Source organism: Nelumbo nucifera, chromosome 2 (assembly GCF_055504915.1).
Source record: "Nelumbo nucifera cultivar China Antique chromosome 2, China Antique-T2T, whole genome shotgun sequence".
Classification (NCBI taxonomy): domain Eukaryota; kingdom Viridiplantae; phylum Streptophyta; class Magnoliopsida; order Proteales; family Nelumbonaceae; genus Nelumbo; species Nelumbo nucifera.
In genome coordinates this window covers 57,680,509-57,696,037 of record NC_142650.1, presented here as the reverse complement: position 1 = coordinate 57,696,037, position 15,529 = coordinate 57,680,509, and the positions used below count along the sequence as shown (strand labels likewise).

Genomic DNA, 15,529 nt, shown 5'->3' with positions numbered 1-15,529 from the left:
AAAAAATTAATTAATGACTATAAAATATTAAAATAATTAATAATAATAATAATAATAATTATTATTATTATTATTATTACTACTACTACTACTACTACTACTACTACTACTACTACTACCGTTGCAAGAGAGAGAGAACTGTCATTGCAAGTTGCAATGATGGTGGTAGAAAGACAAGGGAGAGAGAGGGAGCGAGAGAGAGAGAATTGCGGCTGCTTGTTCAGGTCGCAGAGAGGGTTAGAAGAGAGATTGACGCAATGGAGCTTGTTCAGGTCACAAAGAGGGTTTGAATGACCTAATTTTCGAGTTATATGAGGGACAAACCATGTCATTAAAATTTCTTTGAGGATACTAATGTCTTTTACAAACCTTTGAATTACATTTGAGCGCATTAAGAACCCACCCCACCTCTTATGAATTAAGATCTGAAATTGGATTTCATATCAATAATAAGAGGGCATACCAAACGAAGGTGGCATTTGAAAAACAACCTTTTCAGATTCAGACGTCTGAAAAGTGCAATTAAACACCACCTAAGACGACATTCTATTTTTGGATTTTAAGAGAGGAAAAATTGATCAATAGGATTTTGATATCCATTTATCAAAAACCTCATGTTCTTTTTTAGATTTATATAAAGCCAAAGAAATTTTATTTTCTTAGGTCATTCTATGTAAATAAATAATTTTTCACCTGAGTAAAAATAACTTAACTGGATAAGTATAAATAACTTAAAAGTAAATGGGGCCTAAGAGGAATATGGTACTTTTTTAATGGACTTTTGGACTGGAAACCAAGGCCAGCTTCAATCTTGTCCCTAGATTAGGCTAACTTTATTAGGGTATGAGCTGAGCCACTGCCTTAGCCCCTCTGGTCTATGGACATGCTCACTTATTAGATTAGTGGAAGTGGATTATCAAAAACAAGCTTCCAAAATTCTACAGGGATTTAGATAAGAAATAAGAAATAAGAAAGGAGGAGTCACTAGTTCCCAGTTCCCGGAATAAGCAGCTCAAGGCCATGTGATGCTGCTAGTCGCAAGTTGCTTGCAAGCCTCCTCGAGACTCGAATTGCCCATACTCTGCCACTGCATTGGTCCTATGTCCCAAGTACCTGTTTAATCCGTCCATCAACCAATCTTATCCATCTCACATGCTCCTTCAGAGATGGACACATCAGAGTATCCATATCTCAGTGTACCACCCCTCACTTTCACCCTAATTACCTAATCTAATCAACTACCTACCTCCAAGGAGAAAAAGCCTAATGTAATCAGCTGCAACTGTGCTACATGACCAAAGTAAGCCCTTCATTCAGTAGCTGGCAAGCCTGGCATCCCTTTGAATAAATGATTGACGAGGCTGGAGGGTGAGACAGCTGAACACTGCGTCATTTAGAGGGTGTTTGGATAGCGACTTGTAAAAGTAGATTTCAGTTTATGTGCATGATTATCGTTGGGAGAAGATTTATTTTAGCACTTGTTGGTAAGTGTTTATTCATTGTTTTACTGATGTGGTGTTAAATTGTCAATAAACGGGTTTATTATTATTTTTCTCGATGCATAATTGTCAATAAACAGGCTCATCATTGCTTTTCTCAGTTTTCCAAACAAATCAAATACAAAACGTTTAGTCAATAAATATCCATAGTTCCAAACTCATACTTAGTGATATTTTGTTAAAAACGTTTTAGGGGTGTAAGTCGAGTGGGTTGAGCCAGGTTTAAGTTCAACCCAGGGCCAACCTTAAGAATTGGGTTTAAGCCCAAAGCCTTGATCAAGTTCAAGTTTAGACCTAATCTGTTCAACTTGGGCTCAACTCAAATTGAAATTTGATGCACTCGAATTAGACTAGGTTCAGTTGGTCAATTAAGTCACACTAAAATTCGATGTAAATGCATGAATGCATTTATATCTATATATTAAAACACAATGATCTGATGAGGCATCTAGACCTGTTCATGGGCCGGGTGGCCCAACGGGCCGGCCCGGCCCCCAGACGGGTTTGAACATGCAAAAGAGCCTGCGGGCTTAACCCCGGGCCAAAAAGCCCAACCCGCAATAAATTCGAGTCGGGCTCGGAATTTGCCAAAATAGCACAGCCCGACCTATAGATTAAAGTTAAAAACCCCTAGTTGAACCCCTCTTCTCTTTCACCTCTTTCCAGCCGAACCTCTCTTCTCTTCAGTCTTCACATCCTCCTCAGTCCTTAGTCATCACACTCTCAGGCAGCCACACAACCGGTGAGGCGACGAACATTCACTGTTCCTCTTCTCACTCACTCTCTCTCTCTCTCTCTCTCTCTCAGACGCGAACTGATCACTGTTGAAATCGCAGCTTACAAATCTCAAACACCGCGAACTCAGCTTACAGTCACCGGCGAGTCGGCGAATATAGGCACCGGCAGCGGCGGTGAGTTCTCTCTCTCTCTCTCTCTGACGCGAATTGATCACTATTGAAATCGTAGCTTACAGTCACCTCAAACTCAGGCTTTGAGCTTTTTATCAGGGCTGGGCTTGGGCCCAAGTTGTAGGCCTGATGGTCGGGCCAGGCTCGGGCTCGGGCCTAACAAATTTCCATTCATGAAGAGTAAAAGCCCGGCCTGAGCCCGGCCCGGGCCGGCCCATGAACAGGTCTAGTGGCATCTATCTTTTACCTCTTGGTTGAGCAATGAGTACTCTTTTAAGAGAGAGAAAGAGAGAGAGCTTTTCATTTTCTAATTAATGACTTTTCTTCCTCTCTCCTATTGATCCACATTAGCTTTTTGTCTTTTTCTATCTAAAACATTCCCTTATTTATTGACAATAGACCTTTTGTCTCCCATGTATGCATTGTTTTCCATCAACCCTTTCACCAAGAAACTGTTTCCCATGTATGCATTGTTTTCCATCATCAACCCCTTCACCAAGAAACATGAAACCTACTTCCCATTAACCTATGCAAGAATCCAGCTTTTATAGCTCCCATAAAGACTTTTTAGTTGTAGCATCATAAAGACTTTTAGTTGCAGCGTTAGTAACTTTATTAATATTATTTAATAAAATTAATGAAATTAATAAAATATTATATTTTAGAAAAATTAAGAAAAATATTAATAAATTTAGTGTTACTAGAATTTATAATAATTTAAATTCATTTTAAAATAATATAAATTAATAAAATAGGAAAAATATTAATTTGAGAAATTAATTTTTAATAATTTAATGTTCTATTGAATTACATTTGAAAATAATTATATTAATAAAGTTTTAAGATTATTTAAGAAAAAGTAGAGCATACAAATTTGACCATTCACATTGGGCATTAAGGGTGCAAATTTGATTGCAATCAGATCAGCTAAACATTACCTAAAAAGCAATACTTGCCTACTTGGGTTAGGCTTATATCGGCTTGGCTCAATTGAGAATATCATAGGACTCCTTTTATTTCAATAATTTCACTTAAAAAATCCCATGCATCGCAGAGGTTCTGGCTAGTACATGTATCATGTTTATGAATAATGTATGTATGTATATATGCACATAATGTATGTATATATGCAAACAAGCATGTATATAAATACGTGTTTATATATGTATGTAGTTAGACCAGCTGGGCAGGTTCAGGTTGAGATGAGGTTGGGTCAGGTTCAAGCTCCATAAGGGTTAGGCCCTGGCCCAGCCTAAAAATGAAAAGGCCAAAATTTTTGGGCCCAAGCCCAGCCCAAGGACCAAAAATCCAAATTCAGCCCATGTAAAACTGTGGGTTGGGTCGGTCCTGACTTGGGCTAGGCCCGCCCAAATTGCACACCCAAAAGTTTCCCTCAACTTTCTATTTCTCTCTTATTTTCTATCAAATCAAGCATAACCATTTTAATTGCAAGAATCATTTTATGCTGCAACTATTACTTCCCAAGCTCAATATTGCATATATTTTACCTTCAAAAAAAATATTGCATATATTTGATTTTTCTTATTTATTTTTTTCTTGGGGGTCACAAAAAGAACTGTATTAACAGAAGACATGATTCAGAAGTCAGAACAAAATAGTGATAGGTCTGAAATTAAGAACCTCAAATAAAAGGCTTCCCTCGATGTTGTTTCAGCCCAAAATTAATGGCCCAACTCTAGCAGCTGGTTAGAATTTCATTTAAACATTTATTGATTTGGGCTTGGGCTTCTCTCCTATGATAAAGTACTCTCTCTCTCTCTCTCTGTGATCCTATCGTGCATTTAGACGTCAACCTTGACTACAACCGAGTATTAAGTCTATCTAAATGGAACTCACCTAACTCTTCTAAAAGAAAATTAAATGCAAATGGGCCAAAATCAACGGAACGGTTGATCAATGACTTTGTTTTTTTCTTTTCTTTTATTTTATTTTTACGTGGCAATGTTAGGCGACCTCACGGATTGTCCTGCCCATCCCAGTCATCTCATCTCAAAATGAAAGTCTTCAATTAGACGACAGAAGAATGGTTGTTCGTTCAATATCCATTATCCAGTGTCACTTTCTTAAGGCTCTGTTTATTTGTGATATAAATGACGAATTGGAGTATTTATGTATTTCGGTTTGCGTTTGAGAATCGTAAAAAAATAATGATTATCAAAATAAAAATGTATTTTCTGAAAAAAAGAGTATTATTATACATATTATTTTTTATACAATTTTGTATTCTTTTGATAAATAATTTTTTTATCAAAATTAATGCATGGTAGTATAAGATTGTTGGAGCATTTAATGATGGACCCACACTTTTGCACCAATTTCAAACAAACAAAATGAATGCAAAAATGATTTAAAATGTGAACGTGCTTGCATTCATGAACCAAAAAATGGGTAAATATATGATGTACATATTTGTATTTGCATTGCAACCAAATACAGCGTGTAAGGCTCAATTTGTAAAAAGTACAAATGCAAACATGACAACATAAATACATACAAAATAATACAAAGTATAAGGTTTTACACTTTACATATTTTCATTTGTACTCCTTCCAAACTCAGCCTAATGGTTGTGAGTTGTTGTTACAAGCCCCTTGGCAAGTTTATACCCCCTAGCTTCAACATTGCCACGTGGCAAATTTACTTTTTTCCCATTTGTTATGATGCTTTCAAATAACCTATACACCAAGGGGCTTTATTATAGTTAAAGCAAGAAGGAATAGGAATTAGTCCAAACCAAACCAAACCCAAAGACTCTCTGCTTGTACAAGGTATAACAGACCCTGAAGGCCCTTTATAATTCTGAATTTCTGATGCAAAACCCCACAACAGACCTAAAAAACAAACACAAATATAAAGAACTAATAAAGAAAAATGAAAGCCCATTGGCCATGCCCTCAATCAACCAAACAATGAACCAAAAATATAGAGAAGCCCGGTCCAAAAATGGACTAGCGAGACAAATTTGAACCACCTTAAAGATCTATATCACAGTAGACCCTGTCGAACACCTTGGAAGACGATGACAAATGAACCACAACGGGTGAGCATGTGACCCTCAAGGTGCGCTTTGTGGACTTCCACATGCCAACCTTGAAACGAATTCTGGCCTTAACTCGGACCGCCAGCTCCACCCCTCCCGATGATTTCTCGAGCCTGAGGTCCCTAGACACCGACCCCAGTAGTGGCACCAACCGAGCCACGGGCTTCACCTGGAAGTGGGTTACATTACGATGAGGTTGGAAGAATGGCTCCACCACATCCATGGCCAGCGTCTGGTCATCGTAGGACACGTCCACCTCCACGGAGTCATAGTACACAGAGACCTTCTTGTTAGGATTGTAGGCTCTGATGACGAAGTCGAACGAAGCATTGAGATGGTTATACTTCAGGTCGAAACCATGGATGGAGCCATCTTCAATCGTGTACTCTAATCGCCTTGGCCGGATCACAAGCCAGATTATGATTACGGCAAGGCCCGCCAGGATGATTAAGGCAAGTATGGTGATGGCACTGGCTCGCAGGAGTCCCGGCCGACTTGATGGGGCTTTCTGCGTGCTCCTTGGGGCCGCCGGCGCCGGGCCAGCCATGGTTTCTGATGCTTTTTGGTCTGAGGTCTGAACTTTGCAAGATGGAGTACATGTTAGAGCTAGCCTTAGTTCTGTATATATAGAAAAAAGAAAAAAAGGTTGAGCGGAATTTGGAACTGTTTTTGTGTTGAGTAGTGTTGCCTCTAGAGGAAGAATTCTGAATTCCTTCTGTTGGGCTTGGAGCATTGTAGGACAGTGACTGGTTAAATCAAATTAGAGAATGTGCCTCTTTTTGTTTCATCCATGAAGATCAAGCTACCCGAGAATTCCAGGTTGACATATGACCGAACATGTTGATGGATAGGCTTTACTCTTCCTGGAATAAATTGAGGTTTAAGCGATGCTTCACTGGGGCTTAAATCTTAATTGCCTCAGCTCCAAGTTATTCTGGTTGTAAGCCTATAATTCCAATCTCATAAAGGGCAGATTGAAATCTGGAGGTTGGGTCAGGTGGGGGGCTACTAAGGCCCAGAACCATGAAGAGATCAGTAGTCAACCCAAAACCTGATCCAACATGTAGGTCGAATCCAAGTGTACATGACCCGGCCCCAACTTCACCTGTGCTGGGTGTTGCTAGCACATGTTGGATCAGGCTAATGTGGCTCAGTCCGATGAGGATGGATCAAAATCAATCAACCCAAGCCCAAGAAGAGGTCTTAAGATGTTTGTCAAAAACCCTAGCTTGAAGTTGAGGGCTGGTCACTCCTGTTTGGGAGAGAGCCAAACCGAGTTGCAGTCGCATGTTGAACAAAGAAAACTGTGGATAATTAAGGGATTAGGGGGCATTCTATACTGGCTACAACACATTGCTGATCAACTCGTATATTAGGAATATCTCTTCTACTTTATATTGCTGATATTCCTTATGCATGGCTAGATGAATGTGTCCAACAAGTTAGTTTTGTTTAAAAAAACCACTAAATGTTTTTGAAACCATTAAAATAATAATTTTTAAACAAAAACAAATTTTTGTAATATAGAAATTATATGATTTATATAGCACGATATTAAAAACAAATTTTTAAACAAGAACATGTTTTTGTTTTGAAAAAACAATTTATTTTTAAACTAGATGGTTTCCTAAAAACAATCCACGCTGTAGAACGCCCAGTAAAATGGATATGGGATCTCCTCCCAATAAAAACTCTACATGCATCCTGAAAGCGTTGGCACTCACTCCCCATGAATTTAACACGTGTGAGACATTCCCAAATCCCAATGTATGGGTAGATGCCAACGCTTCAAGTTGCGTGCAAGACTTACGGCATTGCTGACACCTCCTCTAGCCTCTCCCTTCTCGCATGTGTGATGAATTTTAGCTTGGGTGACTAAAATAACCCCATATGTTATTTGTACACTTAAAATTGTTAAATGTAACCACTTAAAAGACAAATTTGTCATATTCAAGAAGGAAGTTATAAGTAAATACTAAAGATTAGATTAATTTGTAACCAATGAAATTTCATTCATGTTGATTTAAATTCTTATTCCCATTCTTGTCTGATATAGGAATAGACCATTCTGATTCCGATTCTAATTCAAATCATAAACCAAACAACCCTAAATCCATCATTTTTGCAAGGGTATATTTACCGGTTTCTTGAAAATGGAGTAGAGAGAATGACTTAGGATGCCTTCTAAGTGGGGGAAAAAATCCTTTGGTTGTGATTGGTTATGGTAAAAGTTATAAGAGAGAAACAGAGAGTGAAAGTAATTAAGGAAGTTCAAGAGAAATTAGATTTCTCATTTTATATTAAAAATTTTATTGACGTTCACATCTGAGACAGCTTTTGCTCCCAGCAAGAAAATGTTAAAACATTAGCTATGTATGCACATCTGAGACATGGTGGGTCCTAGTTTTATGGTGATACATGTTAAAAGCATGTTAGGACAAATTTTAAGGAGGAAATCCCAACTCAGACTTGCAAAGTTTAGAGTGGTTTATGGCATAACATGGACAACAAATGAGGGATAAAGGGTGGTTTCAAGATCTATAGTTGCTATACCTTATAGCAGTTAAAGGGTTGGTTGAAGGCCAGCTTGTTGCTATGATTTACAGGAGCGAAATCAAGAGGAATCGAGATGGCTTTGAGTCCATTATAATATTGATGATAATAGGGTCTTTTAAAGTTAAGGATTGGTATATTTTACAGGCTAGCGGTTGATGAAATTTCAGTAACATTTAGGAATGTAAGGTTCTTTGAAGTTTGAAGTTTTAAGTTAGGGCTATATTTGTCTAAAATATAAAAGATATAAGTATAGGGCTAATTTTCTTCATAATTTAATTATTTTTTAAAATCAACAATTAACTTATGAATCCAATAAAAGTTTAAATTATTTCAAAGTACTATTCTTAATAATTATTATGCCAAAAATTTTCAATAAATTTAAATTAATTCATCTAAATCTATACATACTATCATGAATCTTTACATAACACGGGTGTCTCGCTAGTTTCAGTATAAGGTGCTGGGAGCCTATGCACAATTTTGGATGGGCCCCATGATTCATGTGGCAGAAATAAATGGGCCAGGAGCCTAATTAGCAAGGGTCTTGGACTTTGGTTCTTGAATACTTAATTCTCATGAATCCAGATGTGGAGATGTCTATTGCCTATTGGGCAAGTGCTCCAGAAAAAAAATCACATTCAGACGTAGGCACATATAGTGACAATCCAACCCAACTTTTTTTATGTTCGGAATCGCGGTGGCAATCCAACATTGTAGCGAATACTCCAGTTGGAGTTCTTTTGCTTGCAAAAACGTCATAATGTCTTCATAATTGATGAAGGAAGATTTGGCTCGACCTCGTAACCACTCAATACGTGATAAAGGCAACAGTTCGGCACAATAGTTCGTTAAGGCGTGAGTTCCAAAAGGAGGAACCAGTGGTCCAAACTCCCCGCAAGGAGTCCGAGCTCTCCCTAGCCTTACGAACACAAAGGGCAACAACCCGAACTGGCTTGCGCCATGGCAGTTCGTGCCACACCACTGTCCGAACTCAAGACTTCACCTCGCACACCACTCCAACACTTCGCCCCCGAGACACCGAACTGAACAAACCGTACCTGACACCGAAGGAGTCCGTATCCAGGGGCGGCACACCTGACTGACTTGGGATCTGACGCTTGACAGCCGCATTCCAACGGCCACCTGCCACTGCCACCTGCCACCGCCATCTCTAGTTATAGAGACGGCTATGACAAGGAGCAGTGGCGGTTCTGTCCCAGCAGAGGTGATGACACCCGAATTAGCAGAAGCACAGAAGTAATCATACCCGACCTGATAGAAGCCTCGGAGTGAGTGCGCGAGGTGGTTATAAAAGGCTCTCTACCACCCGAAGACAAGGTATGTGAACTTTGCGCCATCTGGTTTTATCTTGCCTTTGAGAGAATACTAACTTGAGCTTCAGAGTGATCTCACCGGGTTCCTCCCCAGAGATTCCCCACTTTCTTCTCCGTTTCAGGCCCCCCTGTTGCTCCAATCATGGGCAAGGTCGTTGACAGCTAGGACCGGCCGGATTGCGCACCATCAATTAGCGTCGTCTGAGGGAAACACTTCTAAAAGCCTCCCTCTAAAACTCTCATAACCTCTTTTCTCCAAAAACCCCAACACTCATGGCTTCTTCCAGCAATGTCGGACGTGGCACGGAGATGAACACCACCGGGGAACAACTTCAAGTCCCCGTGGTGTGCGTCGGACAATTCACCATCCCCCTTCCGGTGGATGGGATCCCCAGCTTGAATGTGCCACAAGCAGTGGCGCCCGTAGACCTTTCTGCCATGAGCATCCCCTTTCCATCCCCTATCAAAACAACCTTTACTGAACCAACTGTTGTCCCCCTCGCGACCAGCCAGAACCAGTTGGACGATCTGATGCAATGCATGCGGGCAATGCAAGCCCAAATGCAACAATTCCAGCAACATCAGCTCCAACAGCACCAAGTACTGCACCACATCTCCCAGTATCACTATCAGCAGCAGTTCCCCCAACTGCCTCTGAACCAACCACTACTTCCACCTCGGCACCCTGCTCCAAAGCCGGTTAAGCCCTCCCCTCAGGGTGGACGCCGTCACCGAGGAGAGGCCTCCCAACCTCAAAACCCTCACAAGAGCCAGGCCTCATCCCCGGGTCGAGGGCAAAGAAAGATCACCCCCGCCTCGCAGCTCGCCGGCGGGTCGGGCACCTCGCCCGCCAAGTCAATATCCCGACACTCAAAGTCTGAGCTTCTGCTGACAGAGAATTGGTTCAGCGTCCTGGCGAGAGACTACCAACAGCCCGGGCCCATCAAGCTTGGCAACACAGAGGCTAGCAACGCCAGCACCAGGCCCACTCAGCAACGAAGGCGCCGGTGAAGTTGCCGAACTACCACCCGTGTGCTGCCCGAGCTTAGAGGTAAAGAAGAGACGAGCTCGAACGAGGTAAAAGCTGCCCCAATTCTCTCAGTTCCTTCCCCCCTCGCATCAGAACTCCTGGCAGTCCCCATGCCTAGAGACTTCAAACTCCCACCTTTGGACAAGTATGATGGGTCCTTCGACCCCAACGACCACGTCGATGCTTTCCAATCCCAAATGCACCTCGCTAGGGCCAGTGAATCGTGCATGTGCGTGACCTTCACCACCACCTTCAGGGGGGTAGCCCGCACTTGGTACAGGAACCTGGCCCCCGAGTTGATAAGATGTTGGGCCCAGTTCGTCAGCAAGCGGTGCCCCAGAACCGAGGAAAGCATCTTCGGAGTAGTCCAGAGAGAAGGAGAATCCATCCGGGGCTACATCAAGCGGTTCAATAAAGTGTGCTCACAGATATCGCAATTAGACCCCGCGGTGCAGCTCGCGGCGGCCAAGAGAGGAGTAACGCACAAAGAGTTCAAATGACACATGGTAGCTAACCAGCCCGTAACCGTGGCCGAATTCCTCAAGTTCGCGGATAAGTTCATGAGAACAGAGGAAGAAATCAACCAATGGACCGAAAGCGGGAACGAGAGCCGAAGTCGAACCAGCTATTCCGAGCTCCCTTAGCAGTTCGGACGGATTACACACCGTTAAACACGAGGCGGACTGAGATCTTGATGACGATCAAAGACGCCCCATACGCAAAGTGGCCACCTCGCCTAAAGGGGAATCCAAACGAGAGAAATAAAAATTTGTACTGTAGTTTCCATAGAGACCACGGTCATAGTACCGAACAGTGTAATAATCTTCGGGAGGAGATAGAGGGACTCATCCGTCGCGGATACTTGAGGAATTTTGTACAGCATGATAATAATAATAACAATAAGGCAGGTCGGCAAGGGGAGCATGGAAAGGATGCCCCCGAATCCAGCAGCAGGCTAGCCGAACCGTTGCAGCAACAGCCTCCGGAAGAGAGGCCAGTTCGGGGAACCATCCATGTAATAGTGGGAGGTTCGGTGGTAGCAGGGTGTACGTCGGCAGCGGCCCGGATGTCAGTTCGCGAAGCAGCCCGAGAGGAACAGAACCCTCCAAAGAGACCGAAGACTGAAGAACCGATCTTCTTCACGGAAGACGATGCGCGAGGGGTCCACTATCCCCACGATGACGCGCTTGACATAAAACTAAGGATCAGTAACTTCGAGGTCAGGCGCGTACTCGTGGATTCGGGCAGCTCGACAGACATCCTCTTCAAGTCAGCAGTTGACCAGCTACAGTTGCAGAAGTGCGAGCTGAAGCCCGCGAACACTCCTCTAGTGGGCTTCAGCGGAGAGGAAGTCAGGCCCCTCGGGAAAATAACAGTACCTGTGGAAGTCGGCACATGGCCTTGTGCGGTCAGACTCAACCACGATTTCCTGGTGGTCGCGACCCCCTCCCGCTACAATGCCATAATAGGGCGGCCAATTACGCATATCCTGCGGGTAGTGGTCTCCACATACTATTTGGCAATGAAGTTCCCTACAGACTTCGGTGTGGGGGTGGCGCGGGGCGACCAGCTTGAGTCCCACAAGTGTTATGTTGCCGCCCTGAAGGGAAAAACCAAGGCGGCCGATGACCTTGAACTAGAGCGACCTACGGAGCAAGGCGAGGAACGAGCTTCGCCCACAGAGGAAATGGTCGCAATCCCGACTTCGGCTACAAACCCAGCTCGCATGCTACAGATCGGTGCTTCCGTCAAGGAACCACTACGAACCAAACTGGTGAGTTTTTTACTTCAAAATTTAGATATTTTTGCCTGGTCTGCGGCCGACATGCCCGGTATTGACCCCAGCCTTATAACTCACAAACTTAATACTGAACCTGTAGTCAGACCCGTTAGACAAAAGAAACGCAACTTAGCCCCAGAGCGCTAGAGGGCGGTCGACGATGAGGTCGAAAAGCTCCTCGCAACAGACTTCATAAGGGAAGTTCATTACCCGAGCTGGGTAGCCAACCCAGTGCTGGTGAAAAAGGCAAACGACAAGTGGCGCATGTGCGTCGACTACACCGACCTGAACCGAGCTTGCCCGAAAGATTGCTTCCCCCTCCCTAGAATTGACCGCCTAGTGGATGCGACCTCGGGACATGAGTTGCTAAGCTTCTTGGACGCCTACTCAGGCTACAACCAAATCAGAATGGACCAATCCGATGAGGAAAAAACCAGCTTCATAACCGAGTTCGGCCTGTATTGCTACAAGGTCATGCCCTTCGGATTAAAAATGTTGGGGCGACCTTCCAAAGACTTGTAAATAGGCTGTTTCGGCCCTTAATTGGCACGAAAATAGAATGTTATGTAGACGACAAGGTCGTCAAGACGCTGTTTTCACAGGAATTAATACAAGACATAGATTCTGTCTTCCAAATTCTGTATCAATTTAGCATGAGACTAAACCCTAACAAGTGTGTCTTCGGTGTCACCTCGGGTAAGTTCCTAGGGTACATTGTCAACCGGCGCGGTATTGAGGCCAACCCGAACAAGATAAAGGCCATCCTAGATATGAGACCACCCCGAAAAGTAAAATAGGTTCAGAGGCTAAACGGTTGCATAGCCGCTCTGAGCCGCTTCATGTCCAAATCAGTAGACCGTTGCCTGCCTTTCTTCAAAGCGATCAAAGGCAAAAAACTACCTCGCTAGTGTGCCGATCTTAGCTCGGCCCGAGGAGGGCGAGGTCTTGGAACTGTACCTCTCGGCAAGCGACGAGGTGGTCAGTTCAGTACTAATAAAAGAAGTAGATCGGGTCCAACGACCCATCTATTATGTTAGTAAAAGACAAGGTACCCGCAAATAGAAAAGCTAGCATATGCACTGGTGATAGCAGCTCGGAAACTCCGCCCATACTTCCAGGCTCACACTGTCATCGTCTTGATTGACAAACCTCGGAGGCAAGTCTTACACAAGCCCGAGGTTTCCGGTCGAATGACGAAATGGGCCATCGAACTCAGTGAGTACGACCTCCAGTACAAGCCACGAACTGCTATTAAGGCCCAAGCCTTAGCAGATTTTATCGCCGAATGCACGTTCAGCCTCGAAGTCCCCAGGCCGGTCGAGCCCGAGATCCCCAGTTCGGGTGAGCACAGAGCTCCCAAGCCAACAGAGTCTGAACCCCGTGAAGTAGCAGCCAGTGTGGCATCTCTCCTGGTTAGGACAAACACGAGCTGGGATGAGGAGCCCTGGATCCTTCATGTAGATGGCTCCTCAAACCAACAGGGCAGTGGGGCTAGAATAATACTACACGGCCCAGGTGGCACGAAACTGGAATACGCATTACGCTTTGAGTTCGCGTTATCCAACAACGAGGCGGAGTACAAGGCACTGATAGCCGGACTGAACCTAGTGCAAAGAGTAAGGGCAAAACACATAGTTATCTGCAGCGATTCCCAGCTTGTAGTCAACCAAGTTACGGGCAAATACGAAGCACGCGAGCTGACTATGATCGCCTACTTGGCGAAAGTAAAGGAGGCTCTGCTCAACTTCCAATCACACATCATCAGGCAAATACCGAAGTCAGAGAACACTGAGGCCGACGCCCTGTCCCGGTTAGCCAGCACAAGTCACTACACCATGAGAATCGTGTACATAGAGGACTTACCTCGGCCTAGCATTCTCGGTGGGGCAGAGGAGGTCGCTCTCGTCCTTGAAGCAAAGCCGAGCTGGATCGACCCACTCGCGAGCTTCTTGCTAGATGGAACCCTCCCTGCGGACCGCAATGCAGCCAAGAGGGTGCAGCGCCAGGCAGCCAAATACGTCATAATAGACGAACGGTTGTACCGACGGTCCTACACGCTGCCCTACCTGCGCTACTTGCGACCTACCGAAGCCGAGCTCGTGCTCCGCGACACTCAAGAAGGTCTGTGCGGCGGACACTTGGGAGGTAGAGCCCTCGCTCAAAAGGAACTTCGACAAAGATACTACTGGCCAACGATGAAGGCAGAGGCCATCGAGCTCGTCAGAAAATGCGACAAGTGTCAAAAGCATGCCAACATCCACCATCAGCCTATTGCCGACCTCAAGTACCTCACCAGTCCATGGCCCTTTGCGCGATGGGGCATCGACCTCCTGGGGCCATTCCCGCCAGCAACAGGTGGGAGGAAATTCCTAGTGGTGGCGGTAGATTACTTTACAAAGTGGATAGAAGTTGAACCTCTGGCAACAGTTACAGCCCGAAACATACAAAACTTCTTTTGGAAGAACATAGTATGTCGCTTCGGTCTACCTCGGGTACAGATCTCCGACAATGGCAAACAGTTCGAGGATATCAAGTTCCAAGAATGGTGTCAAGATATGGGAATTCGTCAGAACTTCACATCAGTCGCACACCCGCAGGCAAACGGTCAGACAAAAGTAATGAACAGAGCCATCCTCCGCGGACTGAAAGCACGACTAGACTGAGCTAAAGGGTTGTGGGTGGACGAGCTACCAAGTGTTCTATGGGCTCACCGAACTACGGAAAAAATCGTCACGGGAGAGACCCCCTTTAACCTCACCTATGGCAGTGGAGCGGTAATCCCGGCGAAGATCGAAATACTTACACTGCGACTAGAAGCATATGACGATCAGACAAACGGAGACGAGTTACGTACCAACCTCGACCTACTGGATGAGGTAAGAGACCTCACGCACATCCGGACAGCAGCCTACCAGCAAAAAGTAGCTCGGTACTACAATGCTAGAGTAAAGAAGCTGAGCTTCCGCGTCGGCGAACTGGTTCTCTGTAAGATCATGGTACCCGAACCCGGCGTGGGCAAATTTGGGCCAAATTGGGAAGGGCCATACAGAGTAAAGAGAGTGCTCGGGGGGGCATACGAGCTCAAAACCTTAGAGGGCAAACAAGTACCCCGAGCGTGGAACATCGTCAACTTAAGGCGATACTACCTATAACCACCAAGCGAAGTGGACAAAATCGCTATCAGAGCCTAAGGGCTAGGATGCCGAGCTAACGAAGTGGTGACAACGAACTAATAGGGACATCGGCATCTCAGAGACTAAGTATTAACACCAAAGAAGGCCGCGCATGTGCAGTAACCCGGCCAAGAAACAAATCAGGCATATGGTCAGTTCGGCAAATATGGTCAAAAGAGATTCCATTT

General features: G+C 44.3%; 1 protein-coding gene across 1 annotated transcript; it reads right to left on the bottom strand.

Moving 5' to 3' along the window:
* Positions 1-5,131: 5,131 nt before the first annotated feature.
* Positions 5,132-6,226, bottom strand: LOC104586195 (uncharacterized protein At1g08160). Its single transcript, XM_010243353.3, has one exon. The coding sequence runs from the start codon at positions 6,199-6,201 to the stop codon at positions 5,401-5,403; it is 801 nt and encodes a 266-aa protein (XP_010241655.2). The 5' UTR covers positions 6,202-6,226; the 3' UTR covers positions 5,132-5,400.
* Between the last annotated feature and the right edge of the window lie 9,303 nt (positions 6,227-15,529).

Coding starts and splice junctions, on each gene's coding strand:
- LOC104586195 (XM_010243353.3), bottom strand. CDS start 6,201: ATGCTCCAAGCCCAACAGAAGGAATTCAGAATTCTTCCTCTAGAGGCA.